The sequence below is a fragment of the Pseudonaja textilis genome, chromosome 5, assembly GCF_049901715.1.
Source record: "Pseudonaja textilis isolate UNSWEBS1 chromosome 5, rPseTex1.2, whole genome shotgun sequence".
NCBI lineage: Eukaryota > Metazoa > Chordata > Lepidosauria > Squamata > Elapidae > Pseudonaja > Pseudonaja textilis.
In genome coordinates this window covers 18,747,472-18,762,345 of record NC_141994.1, presented here as the reverse complement: position 1 = coordinate 18,762,345, position 14,874 = coordinate 18,747,472, and the positions used below count along the sequence as shown (strand labels likewise).

At 42.7% G+C, this 14,874-nt stretch overlaps 1 protein-coding gene across 1 annotated transcript in view; it reads left to right on the top strand.

Annotated features, from left to right (window-relative positions):
• The first annotated feature begins 3,163 nt into the window (after positions 1–3,163).
• Positions 3,164–14,874, top strand: part of LOC113437362 (protein mono-ADP-ribosyltransferase PARP12-like) — a 29,959-nt gene continuing 18,248 nt past the window's right edge. Inside the window, exons 1-4 of the mRNA XM_026702309.2 lie at positions 3,164–3,510; positions 10,633–10,765; positions 13,011–13,251; positions 14,235–14,351. Of these exons, the coding sequence (XP_026558094.1) occupies positions 3,230–3,510; positions 10,633–10,765; positions 13,011–13,251; positions 14,235–14,351 (772 nt within the window). The 5' untranslated portion in view covers positions 3,164–3,229. The remainder of the gene's footprint in view (positions 3,511–10,632; positions 10,766–13,010; positions 13,252–14,234; positions 14,352–14,874) is intronic.

Sequence of the window (14,874 nt, the reverse complement as noted above, 5' to 3'; positions counted from 1 at the left end):
ATTCTTTTTAATCATTGAGATCCTTATTCTCTTTACAAATATTCCACTAAACATCACTTTTTCTATGACTTTAACATATTTTCTAACCCTTTTCTATTTCTAATATAGCAATGCTATCCCACGCACCCTCTCCTTAAGTTAAATTTTAACCATTGTCTCTGTGTCTTTTAAATAGGATTATACCTTTAATTCTTGTAAGTTTTTCCTGTACCTCTATATCTTGTTTCTGTCTTTTGTAGCTTCTTTTCCTTTCCCTCTTCTCCTTCTTCTTCTCCCCTTTTTATTCCCTTTTCTGATTCTCCCTTCTGTGATCCTCCCTTTTGCTTCTTCCTGATATTATGATTACTTTTCAGATTATCCTTTTTTTTGGTTGTTGCTTCAGTGCTTAAGTTTTTAACTCCCTTACCTCCCTTTTCCTTTTTTACCCCACTTAGAATTGCTTGGTCATTAAAGATGGCTTCTTCGTCCGGTCGGGTTCTTCTTTGAGGTGGCCATTTCTGACCACCGCTGCAACCGCCTTTGGGAAAGGGAATAATGGCCAGCCGAGGAGGAGAGATGAGGCTCTCCGCAACCCCGCTGATGGCTCCCCCTTCTTCACCACCTCTATGGGGTGGCTTCAGCCCCAAATCCGGGCAGCTCCGGGCACTCCAGCATCGAGCATGGATCAAAACCACGGACAATCACGATTTCGGTCCTTAGCCGAAGAAACCCAAACCAGAAACCCAAACCAACTATTCCTATTCCTTTTTCTATTCTACTCTATTCCTATTCCTTTTTCTCTTCTCTTCTATTCCTATTTCATTCTTCTATTCCTTTTTCAATCCATTCTATTCTATTCCTATTTCATTCTATTCTATTCTATTCTATTCTATTCTATTCTATTCTATTCCTATTTCATTCTATTCTATTCTATTCTATTCCTATTTCATTCTATTCTATTCTATTCCTATTTCATTCTATTCTATTCTATTCTATTCCTATTCTATTCCTATTTCATTCTATTGTATTATATTGTATTCTATTCATACTACAGGTAGTCCTTGTCTTATGACCACAATTGAGCCCAAAATTTATGTTATGTGAGAAGTTTGGTGAGTGAGTTTTGCCCCCATCTTACAACCTTTCTTGCCGCATTTGTTAATTGAATCAGTGTAGTTGTTGAATTAGTAACACAGTTGTTAAGTTAATCTGGTTTTTCCGTTGACTTCGCTTGTTGGAAGGGTTGCAAAAGGGGATCATGTGACTCCGTGAAACTGCAACTGTCGTAAATGTGAGTCAGTTGCCAAGCATCCAAATGTAAATCACGTGACCTGGGGATGCTGCAACGGTCGTTAAGTGTGAAAAATGGTCATGTCACTTTTTCTGTGGTAACTTTGAATGGTCACTAAACAAACCGTAGTAAGTCAAGGCCTAACTGTACTTGCAATGGTTGCAATGATTTGGAGGTTTTCTTTTATGCTACCAGTCCATGGGAAGTGTGGCCTTTTACCAGAACTGAATCAAAGAAGTTTGATGAAGGAAAAAGCCTTCTTTTTTAAAAAATGAAATTCTTATTTTGTTGAAAGATAAATCTATTATTTATAGATTTGGGGATTAGAAAAGGTCAAAGGTTGAAGGGGAAAGAATAACATGGCAATTACTTGAGAGAAAGAAAGGCAAAAGTCATAATTATATTTTATTTTTATCTTTCTCTTCCTTTCTTTTTCCTCTTAATCTTTTTAAAATTTTGTACAGAAAAAAATCCAATTAAAAAAAAAACCCTTCTGTTCTGATGTCTTGCTTGCTGTATTTTTTTTTATAAAATAGACAACGTTGCCACAGGCAGTTACATACCATCAACATTCCAGCGGCAGTTTGCGGTACTGTATGTATTTGTTTATTAGTTTAGTTTAACTTTGTTTTGCACAGCTTCCTTCGGTGGCTGAAGGCTCTGACATCATTGGATTGCAACCAAATATCCCCAAATAACATCCCAGGGGCTGTGTGTGCTTCAGGGCGCAGCATTTGCAAGCAATCCATAAAGTGTATTTTACAGATAGCTGTCGACTCATGACTACAATTGTTAGCCCAACATTTCTGCTGTTAAGTGAAACATTTGTTGAGTGAGTTCTGCCCCATTTTACGACATTTCTTGACACCGTGCTTAAGTGAATCACTGAAATAGTTAGGTAGTAACCCAACTGTTAAGTGAACCTGGCTTCGTGATCACGTGACTCCGGGACACTGCAACCTGCCCTAAATACGAATCGGTTCCCAAGCATTTTGAATTTTGATCATGGGACCGTTGGGATGCTACAAGTGTGAGAAAAGGTCATCGGTCACTTTTTTCACACCTGTTGTAACTTTGAATGGACACTAAATGAATAGTTGTAATTAGAGGACGACCTGTACTTGGGAAAATTCTCCCTCCCTCCCTTTCTTCTGTCTTTCCTCCCTCCCTTCTTTCCTCTTTCCCTTCCTCCCTCCCTCCTTTCCTTTCCCTTACTCTCTCCTTTCCTCTTTTCTTGCTTCCCTCCCTCCTTTCCTTTTTCCCTCCCTCCCTGCCTCTTTCCCTCCTCCCTCCTTTCCTCCCTCCCTCCATCTCTTTCCATCCTTCCCTCCCTCCTTTCCTCCCTCCCTCCTTTCTCCCTCCCTCCTTTCCTTTCCCTTACTCCCCCCTGTCCTCTTTCCTTCCTTCCCTCCCTCCTTTCCTTCTTCCCTCTCCCTTCTTTCCTCACTCCCACCCTTCCTTCTTCCCTCCCTCCCTGCCTCTTTCCCTCCTCCCTCCCTTCTTTCTTTCCTCCCTTCTTCTTGAATAAATACTTTGTTTTAACCCGAGACTGGAAACAAAACTGCCTACCGGGCGGCCAAGGGGCGAGGTCAGTGGCATCCCCGGGTCACGCGTGGCCGCCTGCAGCTCCTCCACTCCGCCCCCTGACTCCCGTGTCCGGCACGCATACCGCCCCTCAGGGTCTTGGCCAGGGCAGCCGCCTCCCTCCCGGCCTCCCTCCCTCCGAAGGGAAGCTGCGGGAGGGCGCGCAACACAGCGAAGCAAATTGGCCTCTCTCCCCCCCAGAGGGCCTGGGACCCTGGCCCGCCCCCTTCCCCCCTTCAACCCCGTATCACGCAGGCGCGCCTCGCCTCGCCTCGCCTTTCTCGGCCCCGCCCCCGCCCCTGCCGGCAGCTCTTCGCTTTCGTTTCCCGCTGGCCCGGCGCGAGCGGCTCGACGGAGGCGGCCGAGCGAGCGAGGATGGCGGACCCGGCGGTGTGCAGCTACCTGACCAAGGTGCTGTGTTCGCGGGGAGGCTGCGTGCGCCTCTCCGAGCTGCCCGACGAGATGGGGCTGTCCCTGAGCCAGCTGCGGCAGGTCTTGGAGGACGCCGGGCAGGCGCGCTTTCTGTCGGCCCGGAGAGGGAGCGACCTCTGCGTGCTGGCCGTCTCGCCCGTCCGCCTCTGCGTCCGCCAGGTCTGCATGGGCTGCGAGCGGCTGCACCTCTGCAAGCTGAACCTCCGCGGGAGATGCCGAGTCAAGTGAGTCGGGGCGGCGGAGCATCCGCTCTTCGCCCGAAAAGCAGCGGGCGCCTTTTGGAATGGGACACTAGTCCTCAGGACGCCGGGCTAACTTGTGGCAAGTCGAGCCGGGGATGGGGCGGGGGGAAGGTTTGGGCAGGAAAAAGTGGGGGAGGGCGAGAGGCACAGTCGGGAAGGTCGCCGTGGGATTAAGTGTCTTGGATCAAGCGGGGCTCCGAGATATGGGAAGTGGGGGGAAATATAAAGGGCGTAAAGGGGTGAACAACCTCGCTTAAGAAGAAAAAATGAAAACTTGTGTCCCTCTCTTTAACTGCAGCCGGAGAGTCTTATTTCTAAGCAAAAAAAAAACACTTTTAAAAATCGTCTTATAAGTAATCAGAAAGTTGGGTCGACTTGCCAAGTCTTAATTCTGAAATCGTTTTTTGTTGCTGTTATGGCTTTATTTAATTCACAGTTTCCACTTAATTTCATTCCCACATGAGTCTCATCAGGAGGCCGGCTGCTTTTCAAGGACCTGTTGAACTTCTTTGAGAAAGGAGCCTCCTAAAATAAAACCCCATAAAATGGGCATTAATTCCTCAATTGATCCTACTGGTTGGTTTCCACCTGTACCGACTTTAAAAAAAAAAACATTTTCCAAATACAGACCCAAATCCCAACATGGAACTGTCTGTGCTCTGAACAAATGTTCAGAACAAATGGGGGGCAGAAATGGCTTTCTGAGAATGTGCAGTGAATTAAAATGGTGCTGAGTACACAGAAACGAATTTTCCCCCGGCCTGTGCTTGACCTTGTTTTCAAAGGAACAAGAATTTGTGTTAAGATCCAAGGTCAGCAGATCTAAAAATTTGGGGTAAAAGTAGTTTTTTTTCTTTTTAATTTTAAATGTAGTTTGTGTGTGTGTGTGTGTGTCTATTTCTATCTACCTATCAATCTATACCTACCTATCTCTACTATCTATCTATCTATCTATCTATCTATCTGCCCATCTCATATGCATGACTGGGCAGTTAACAATTAAAATAAGGAACCGAGTGAAAATTAATTAGCCGAATGCCGCTTATAAAAATGGCTGTCTTAAATCTTCAAATGGAGAATTGGATGGTCTGATTATTCAACAGATCAAAATGTTGTGAAACGGTTCAGGGAAGTGGCTTACGATTTAATTTGAAGATCTCCCAAGTCAGTTTCCTGGTGGAGATCTAGTTGCTTCAATGATGAATGAAGTCCTGTAGAAAACTATTGTTCTAAAAATAGATCCATTATAATTCAAGCTTTCAATATAGCAAACATTTCTTTCGTGGAAAGAGTAATGCAGCTTTTTCTGTGCGGTTTAGAGTTATATTCTAGAAGAACCATGGCAACTTTAAGATGGATGGACTTCAACTCCCAGTCTTCCCCCTCTTTTATTTCTACTAATAATTGAAAGTGGTTAGCATATCCAATATACCTTCCTCCTCCTATTTTTCCCACAACAGCCCTGTGAGGTGAGTTGGGCTGAGAGAGAGTGACTGACCCAAAGTCAACCATTCGACTTTCATGGCTAAAGCAGGATTACAATTCATAGTCTCCTGCTTTTTATCCTGGTGCCTTAACCACTAGACCAGGGGTCTCCAACCGTGGCAACTTTAAGACTTGTGGACTTCAACTCCCAGAGTTCATCAGCCAGTTTTGCTGGCTGGAGGGACTCTGGGAGTTGAAGTCCACAAGTCTTAAAGTTGCCAAGGTTGGAGACCCCTGCACTAGACCAAATTGACTCTTCAGAGCAAAGGTCTTCAAACGTGGCAAGTGTAAGACTTGTGGACTTCAACTCCCAGAATTCCTGTGCTAACATGACTGGAGGAGGAATTCTGGGAGTTGAAGTCCACAACTCTTAAAGCTGTCAAGTTTGAAGACCCCCTGCCTTAGAGACCAGTTTGTGTTAATCTGACTTACATCAGTTGTGAATTTCTCAGTCCTCCTATGGCCTGATTTTTATTCATTGCCCAATAGATTTGTATTCTGGGATTTTTCACTAAGAGTAGAAAAATATGTTTTCTGAATTCAGTATGGTTACCCTCTCCATGTTACAACATTTTCTTATCAGAGGAATGTTTTTAAAAACATGGACAAACAGTACAAGATCAAGATACTGAAGTGGTCTCCGGGGACTAGTCAAAAACCAAACAAATTCTACTGATTTTTATTTGGGGAGTTTCAAAATAGAAAGTGAAAATAAAATGTAAATTCAAGGAAGCTTCCCACCAGGAGTGTATAGTTGGTTTGAGGATTGTTTGGTCTCTTGAGGTTTTCATGATTTCTGTCTGCAAAGGGGGAGCAAGATTTTTGTGGAAAAACTTGAGTCTAAACAAAAACGCTGAGAGGAGGAGGGTACAATAAGAATCCAGGAAGGAGACCAGAAAGAAGGAAATCGTCTTTGCTGCTGTTGGGCAGCATCCGATAGGAAAAAATGGGGTCAAAAGCCAACAGAGAAAAAGAGGCAGGCAGGCCCAAACAAGTCCCAAATAATATAATATAAATAGTCTTTGACAAGAGAAAGTTGGGTTTATTGATGTTGCTATTGAGGAATAACAATTAGAAAAAAATAACAAAATGCCAGGAATTAAAGATCGAAGTCCCACACCTCTGGGAAAAAGAAATATGTTGTTATACCAATAATAATTGGAGACTTCAGAAGAATAACTAAAAAATTCCCTGGATATTTGGAATTTTTTAATTTATAGGACATGAACATTCTTAATTTTAACCCCCCTCCAAAAAAAAACCCCAAAACAAAATACCCCACCCTGTTAGGATCTGCCTATATCCTTAATTGTCACTTTAATAATTCTTGGTCATATGTAATGTTGTTATGTTTTTTTTAAATTGTAAATTCAATAAAATTTATTTAAAAAAATAATAATTCTTGGTTAGGACTTGAATTATCAGGATCCTGCCAGTTTTGCATTGTAAATTAAATAGGAGTTTCCTCATAATAATTCATTAAACTTTTATGCTACCTGACTCTCAGAGTAAATCTCTAGATTCTTTCTGCTTTGGTAAGGGCTCCATTTGTATTTTAAGCTCAATTTTTGCCCCTTGCCCTAAAAAGTATATCATTTCCCCATCCCCACCCCACCCCACCCCCAGAAAACTGGGCAGGGTTTCTACAAAAGCCACAGACTTTTGGATACTTTTAGATTTTAAATTTGTCTAAGGAAGAGTAAGATTTCACATATTCGGTGGACTAGGAGGAATTTTGGAGTTTTCTACCACAGTGTAGGAAACTTCTCCTGCAGCACCCTTACAGAATATAAAGGCTAAGAGGGTTCTCTGAGACCATCTAGTTCACCCTTCTTTCTAGAGTCTACTCCCTCTTCAGCCCTTTGAGGCTCTTCTCTAAAACCCTGGCTTCTATTTCCCTGACACAGCCTATGCATGATCTTGGGGAGGGAGGGAAGGGTGGGGGTGCCAAGTGGCTGGCCTTGGAGATTGTAAATACAGAGCTAGCAGTAAGAGATACAGAGGCCGGAGGGGAATTGGCAAGATAGATTTCGCCAGAGATCACTGCTGCATAATTTCAAGCCCTGAAAACCAGGGTTATTTATGAGGTGGGCTGAATTCTGAAGACTCCCATTCTTGAATGCAGGACAGGGTCTTCATAGAGGGAGGAAATTGCAAAAGGTTGAAGATAGAATTGAAGCAAGTGCAGTTGGGTGTAATAAAGGATAGTTGATTTAGGTCAGTGTTTTTCAAGCTAGGCCGCTTTAAGATGGGTGAACTTCAACTCCCAGAATTCCCTAACCAACAGGCTGGCTGGGGAATTCTGGGAGTTGAAGTCCACCCATCTTAAAGCAGCCAGGCTTGAAAAACCCTGACATAAAGGCTGGCTGATTTCTTGGAGAGAAACGCACATCCTTTGGCCAGTTTGAGGATTGAGGGAACAGGCAGAAAAAGCAGTGGATAAGGCAGAAGGGCCAGGATCAAACGAATGGCTGACAAGTCTTGGAAAAACTAATAATTGTGGGTACAAGTTGGGTGGGTGAGCAACTAACTTACAAACTTTAGAGTTAAAGTCAGGCTTAACTTTGCTGCACAAACTGATGATGTTGTTTTAGCTCCACAAATGGGCTACCACAATTTCCCCTTGCGACTAAAGGATCACCCTAGTCTTTGTAATCAGTTCAAAATGAAAAGGATGTTCTGTGCAAGTGGATCTAATGGGCTGAGCTCCGGTGAGCCAAGCCACCCCCCCCCCCCAAAATCCAAAACCTTTTATTATTTGCTCACATCACAAGACTGTATTGGTCACTGATCTCTCTTGCATGCCAGCTACAAACCCGGTCTTTAGCTTGTAAGCTGCAGGAGGAAAGGTGCAGGTAACTTGATTTGATTTGGCACCAGATAAACACAGGCTGATTGGGCCAATTGTGACTGATCCCTCCCTTTGCTAGCCTCTTCCCAGAGATAATAGTTTGAGGGACTCATGGGCTACAGCAGCCCACTACCAAGCCTTGGGGCTGGCAGACCCCTAGTTAAAGCAGGATGCAGAGACGGAAAGGTTTCCGCTTCTTCTGTTGTGGTCCACCAGCAGCAGAGTTGTACAGAGGGGAGGAACATGGGCCGGTCCGGGAGTCTGTGGGGGACTCGGATGAGATTCCTGCGTCTGATTCATAGATGGGGCCAGGGCCATCTGGGAGTTACGTGCTGAGTCCAGAGCCTCCAGAATCTGACAGCAGCAAGGCAGAGGAACAAAGGGAGCCTGTTCCCAGTGCACATGTGTGCACAGAGCTGACAGAAGGCAAGAACGGTTAAGACAAAAGGGGCGACTCGGGAGTAAGGCTTGAAGGTGATTGGCCCTCCCATAAGACATAAAGGAGGAGCAAAGGGACAGGAATCTTTGCAGGAAGCAACTTTGTTTATACTGGTCAGTTTGAAACTTGAAGCCCGGTGTTGAAGTTGTGTTCCATTTTGGCCTCATATAACTAGCAATAACTGGCAATTTAGTCACTGGTACCATTTCAAGGAAGATAAAGATGCATTCTTATCAGACTTATCCTGAAGGACTTTGGCAGACTTCCATGGGACTATTTAGAAACTGTCTGAGACTCATTACGGGCTGTGAATGATTAAAATTCACAACCGTTGAAATAAAGAAAAAAGGGGTTTAGGGACTAACATGTGTTTGTTAGTGTCTCCATAAGCCTTGGTCACAACATCTCCATCTACCTGTGCCTTGCCTAAGTGTGCAAAAGCGTGAGCACAGAGCAGGTGCAAGTATCACTGAAACATACATTGAAGGGACTTACCAGGGTTGGAACTAGTGTTAACCAGGAGAGAAAGAAAGCAACAGGGTTAGTGGAGAATTGCAAAATTTCACATTGAACCGTAAACTGCTTCACTGAGCTTTGGTTTAAGAGGGTGGAAATACATCTTCTCATCAGGATTTCTGTGTTATGGATTGCGGCTTACGGTGTTGTCTCTGAATGCAGCCAACACTGGCAATATCAAACCTCAGTTGACCCTGAGCCCTAAAGATATGGCATTCAGAACTGGAAGGAGGTGAAATTTATGGACGTGTTTTTTTTCCAGTTTGCTCTTGTTCTTTAGTGCTAAAAATGTAACTTCTTTGTTTAAATAGTACAGGTAGTCCTTAACTTGCAACAACAATTCATTTAGTGACCAACGGCACTGAAAAAAGTGACTTATGACCGATTTTCACACTTATAGCAATATCAATAGTATTTAGACTTATATACCACTTCACAGTGCTTTACAGCTCTCTCTAAGCAGTTTACAGAGTCAACATATTGCCCCCAACTATCTGGGTCCTCATTTTACCCACCTCAGAAGGATGGAAAGCTGAGTCAATCCTGAGCCTGGTGAATTCAAACAGCCAAATTGCAGGCAGGCAGCAGGCAGCAGAAATAGCCTGCAGTACTGCATTCTAACCATTGCGCCACCTTGGCACTGTTGCAGCATCTGCGGGGTCATGTGAGCAAAATTCAGATGCTTGGCACCTGATTCATATTTATGGCAGTTCCAGTGTTGTGTGAACATCTTTTGTGACCTCCTGACAAGCAAAGTCAATGGGGAAGCCAGATTCACTTAACAACTGTATGATTCACCTAACAGTGAAGAAAGGTCATAAAATGGGGCAAAATTCACTTGACAACTCTCTCACTTGGCAACAAATTTTGTGCTCAGTTGTGGTCATAAGTTGAGGAGTACCTGTATGTATATGAACATTAAACACTTTTTCTCAGACTAATTAAGCACATAACCTTATTCTATAGCAGGGTTCTCCAACTTTTAAGACTTCTGGACTGGGAGTTGAAGTCCACAAATCTTAAAGTTGCCAAGGTTGGAGACCCCTGTTCTATAGAACTTGCAAAAAATAAGGATGATACTTGCCTGGATATATTTTTAAAAAAACTCCCAGCTCTATCCTCAACTGTGTTTGAATCACCATTTAATGATGCAGTTTTAGCATCAAAAGGTAATTATGATTTGAACTAAGTGATTCAATAAAGAAATTAAGTGAAAAAAGATATAAGGAAGATAAAGTTTTGAAAATGTTTGTTTTCATGCTCGGGGTTTGAGGCCCAGTTTTCTCACACATTGATCTGTTTCTCTGCAATATTTAACTTGCAGAGTTGTTCCTAAATAAATGATTAATCATCACTGTGTTTTAAAGTCCAGAAAGTTTTTTTTCAAAGCCCAGAAAGTTTTGGTGTTGTAGGTTTGTTTATTTTTTAGGTGTGACTGTCACTGCTCCTTAGAGCAAGGGTCTTCAAACTTCGCAAGTTTAAGACTTGTAGACTTCAACTCCCAGAATTCCTGAGCTAACATGACTGGAGGAGGAATTTTGGGAGTTGAAGTCCACAAGTCTTAAAGCTGTCAAGTTTGAAGACCCCCTGTCTTAGAGTAATACTTCCCAATAGAGTAAGACCCCCCTCCCCGTCTTAGAATAATACTTTTGTGAGACCCAATCCTTGGTATTTATTTTCAGGGTGAAGTAGCATTTCAGAGTTGGAAGGGAAAAAATAGGCTTATGGAATATAAAGAGTTTCCATAAATGCATCTATAATTTTAAGAACTTTGAGTAGTTTACTTATCTATGTTTCTTTTATTCTCTTCTAGTTCTTGCAAGTATTCACATGATATTTTCTCAGAAACAAACAGGAAAATTTTGAAAAACCATGAACTCTCTGGCCTTAATGAAGAGGAATTGTGCGTTTTACTTTTACAGAACGACCCTTTTCTTTTACCTGATGTAAGTTATCCGAACTTACAGACCAGTTATTTGTTACAGAGCCACTGATCTCACCAGACCTTGGTTTTAGAATTGTTTTAGCAAGAATAGATCTTGTCTATCTGACTTAGGTCAGATAATCTACTCTCCCAGACTGCGGCTTCTGATATGAAGGACAAAATCCTTGCTCAGTGTAATGAGTTAGGGATGTTGTACAGACACAACATGTTATACAGACACAACATGTTTGAAGGTTATGTGTTATTTGTAGAATCTATTCAATTTTTTATAGCTGCCATCCCAAGACTCGCCTGGAGATGGCTAACAAACAAGTGTTAATACACAAACATGGTTAGAATGGCCAATAAACATACAGTGTCAAAGTGTATGTCAAACAGATGGCGCCTAAGCACACACTACAATTGGTGTTTATTAAGAGTCCTTTGAGTTAAAAAAAAAAGTTCACATCCTGTAAAAAGAGAATAAAAAGACAGTTTAAAAATTCTCATGAACTGCTAGCCTGCCCTGGAATAATACTGATAAAAGCATGACTCTGCAAACTTTCTTAGAAACAGATTCAGGGTTGAATATTAAGGCCTCTGCTTCGAAAGAAGACACATTTGGAAAGGCACCTATAAAGAACAATGCAGTGGATTCCATGTTACCCATTAACATTTCCCAAAGATTCAATGAAGGTCCCAAAGCTTGGTCCCACACTATATAACTATATAAGTAGTCTGTAGACTACTAATGTAGGCAAAAGAAGAAAAAAGGTATGAAATTGAAAGAGAAATAGAAAAAGAAGATTTAAGACAATCAAATCCTACAGGTTTACTTTCTCATTGGAAGACCAGTTTTGCATGTCATACTAAATCATGATTTAGTAACATCTCCTATCAGTTGGATCTGGAAGATGAAACTCAAACACTTTGACCACCTCATGAGAAGGAAGGACTCCCTGAAGAAGAGCCTAATGCTGGGAACGATTGAGGGACAAAGAAGAAGAAGAAGGAGATGGCAGAGAAGGAGGTGGCTGGATGGAGTCCCTGAAGCAGTTGACGTGAGCTTAAATCCGGAGGATGGTAGAGGACAGGAAGGCCTGGAGGAACCTTGTCCACGGGTTTGCGATGGGTTGGGCACGACTTCACAACTAACCACAACTTATCAGTTGGAGCAATGTTCTGTATCCTGATCCTTCTGCTTCAGATTTGTTTCATATCATTTAAGCCAGGAGTGTCAAACTTAATTTCATTGAGGGCCACATCAGGGCTGTGGTTGACCTCGGGGCTGGGTGGGTGTGGCCAGCTTGCCACTACTCCCCAAATTGCTGGTATGTTTCCTCTTCACGTTGGGCAGATCGGGCCAAGGCAAGGCTGGCCTGATCTTTCTGCTTCGCACTGGATAGACCAGGATGGCTCCGCAGGCTGGATACAACCACATCGCAGGCCGGATTTGGCCCACGGGCATTGAGTAGGACCCCCCCCCCCGATTTAAGCTATCCACCCTACTTTTATAGGGACACGGTGGCTCAGTGGCTAAGACGCTGAGCTTATCGATCAGAAAGGTCAGTTCAAATCCCTAGCGCTGTGTAATGGAATGAGCTCCTGTAAGTTGTCCCAGCTTCTGCCACCCTAGCGGTTCGAAAGCATGTAAAAAAATGCAAGTAGAAAAATAGGGACCTCTTTGGTGGGAAGGTAACAATGTTCCCTGCGCCTTTGGCGTTTAGTCATCCAACCTCATGACCACAGAGACGTTTTCAGACAGCGCTGGCTCTTCGGCTTTGTAACGGAGATGAGCGCCACCCCCTAGAGCCGGAAACAACTAGCACATATGTGTAAGGGGAACTTTTACCTTACGCTACTTTTATTTCATTAACAGATCTAAGTTAATACATATATTGAATTATGGATGGATGGATGTACACGTGGTCTTGTATCATCGTTGAAGCTGGGTTCTTTTAGGGTTTGTATTCATGTACTGGATTGTGACTTAAGTTCTGAGCCTGATAATTTAAAAAAAGGATATATTGGAAAAGTCTTACCTACAGAAGTTGTGGCTTCTCCATCTCTGGGGCTTTTAATAAGAGGCTGGACAGTCTCCTCTAAGAATTGGTTTTCTTACACATGGCAGAGGGTTGTACCAGGTGGTATGGCCAGGTCTGTAATTGTAGAGAGAAAGGAAGATGACACTGATACCTAGGCAAAAAGGGTGTAAAATATTTGTGCGATCCCAATATTGGTGTCTTTCTGTTTCTCTCTCTTTCCAGGTGTGCGGTGCCTATAACAAAGGGGGAGGGACTTGCACTCTGAATGATAGTTGCTCCCGGCTTCACATTTGCCGCTACTTTCTCAAAGGAGAATGCCGTTTCCCACGTTGCAAAAGGTCTCACAATCTTCTGGATCCCCTTGCTACAAGTCTGCTGATCTCCGAAGGCCTGGATCAAGACACCATTTGGAACATCCAAGCCATTTGTGACGCCAGGATTGCTGCCTTCATAAGGGACCTTCGTGAGCCCTTTTACACACTTCCAAGCTTCTTGGGGCCACTTCCTATTTCAGAACATCTCTTTTTCTCATTCCCTTGTTGAAACTCCCTCCCTCCCTCGATAATTTTGGTGAAAGATTTTGAAAGGAAGTTTAGTTTATTGTCATTGCATCTCATACAACGAAATCAAACACCATCTTCAGTGCACATCATGACCATGAAAATAAACACAAAACACACATCCTTCACCCTCCACACATTGAATTGAAAAGCCCTGATATCACATTAATATTGCACTATACAGTAGAATTCAGAAGAGTTACTACCCTGGGATAGAAGCTGTTTTTCAGCCTATTTGTCCTTGTTTTATTATACTGTACCGTCTGCCAGATGGCAATAGTTTAAAAAAAAAGGGTGCCCAGGATGAAATGGATCTTTGAGAATGTTTTGAACTTTCTTAAGGCAGCGGGAGCTATAAAGCTCTTCCAAAGAGGGGAGAGGGCAACCCATGATCCTCTGGGCAATGACGTTAACCCTCTGGAGTGCTGTCCTATCTGCCACTGTGCAATTGGCAAACCATACAGAGGTGCGGTAAATTAAAATGCTCTCTATGGTGCAGCGGTAGAAGGTCACCAGCAGTTTTTCATTCAGTTGTTGTTTTCTGAGAAGTCTCAGGTTGTATAATCTCTGCTGGGCCCTTTTGACCAGGGCTGCAATGTGAGCATCCCAGGTCAGGTCCTCTTTTAGGGTAACACCCAGAAACTTAACACTGGCCACTTGCTCCTCTCCATTAAACCTAATGCAAAAATAAAGTAAGAAAAAGTAAAAGAAATAAAAGAGAAAGCTAAAAGGGCAAAAAGAAAAATAGAGAAGGGGAGAAAATACAAAGAAGTGACTTCCAATCTTCATAGCACTTCTATAAACAATGATAAGGTACAGCATTCTTCTTTCTATAATCTATTTAATCAACAAAACCGTAGAAATCATCTCCTGTCCATTCTTGTAGGAATCCCAAATTGTGCAGCTGCAGCAGAGAGAGAATACCCAAATGCACGTCCCAAAAATGAGAGACCTCCGGTAACATCGAACCCAAATAACTTGAAAATAGATCTGCCTGACCAAGGTAAGCCAATTCTTTTTTAGCACCTTTGGCTGTTGGGGCCAGGCCTGGGTGTCACTAGGGCCAGACTACATCAAGGTGCACACTTTTGTGTTTGCAGACTTAGAAAAACTTTCTTGTCACTTTGAATGTACACTAATCGGCATTCATTAAAATGAAATTTTGTTGCATACAAAAGAGTCTCTATCTCCAACATATACTACATAAACATGACAAAGTAAATAAATACAAAATTATGTATATATGCACATATATTATATGACACAGAGAAACAACACGGTCTAGTTTGGATGTACATATGTACATGGCGAGAAAAATGAATCCTGCAAGTTTACCAGACGGATGGCATAGGGAAGAAACCTGTAACAGAATTGGGTAGTCCTGCTACAAACCTCTTCCCAGAAAAGAGCAACAGAAACAGACCATGAAGTGGGCATGTGGGGTCTCTAACAATGCTTTGAGCTCTAAGCACATAGCACTTATAAGTAGTACCCTGAGTAACAGGAAGCAAGCTTCCTATAATCTC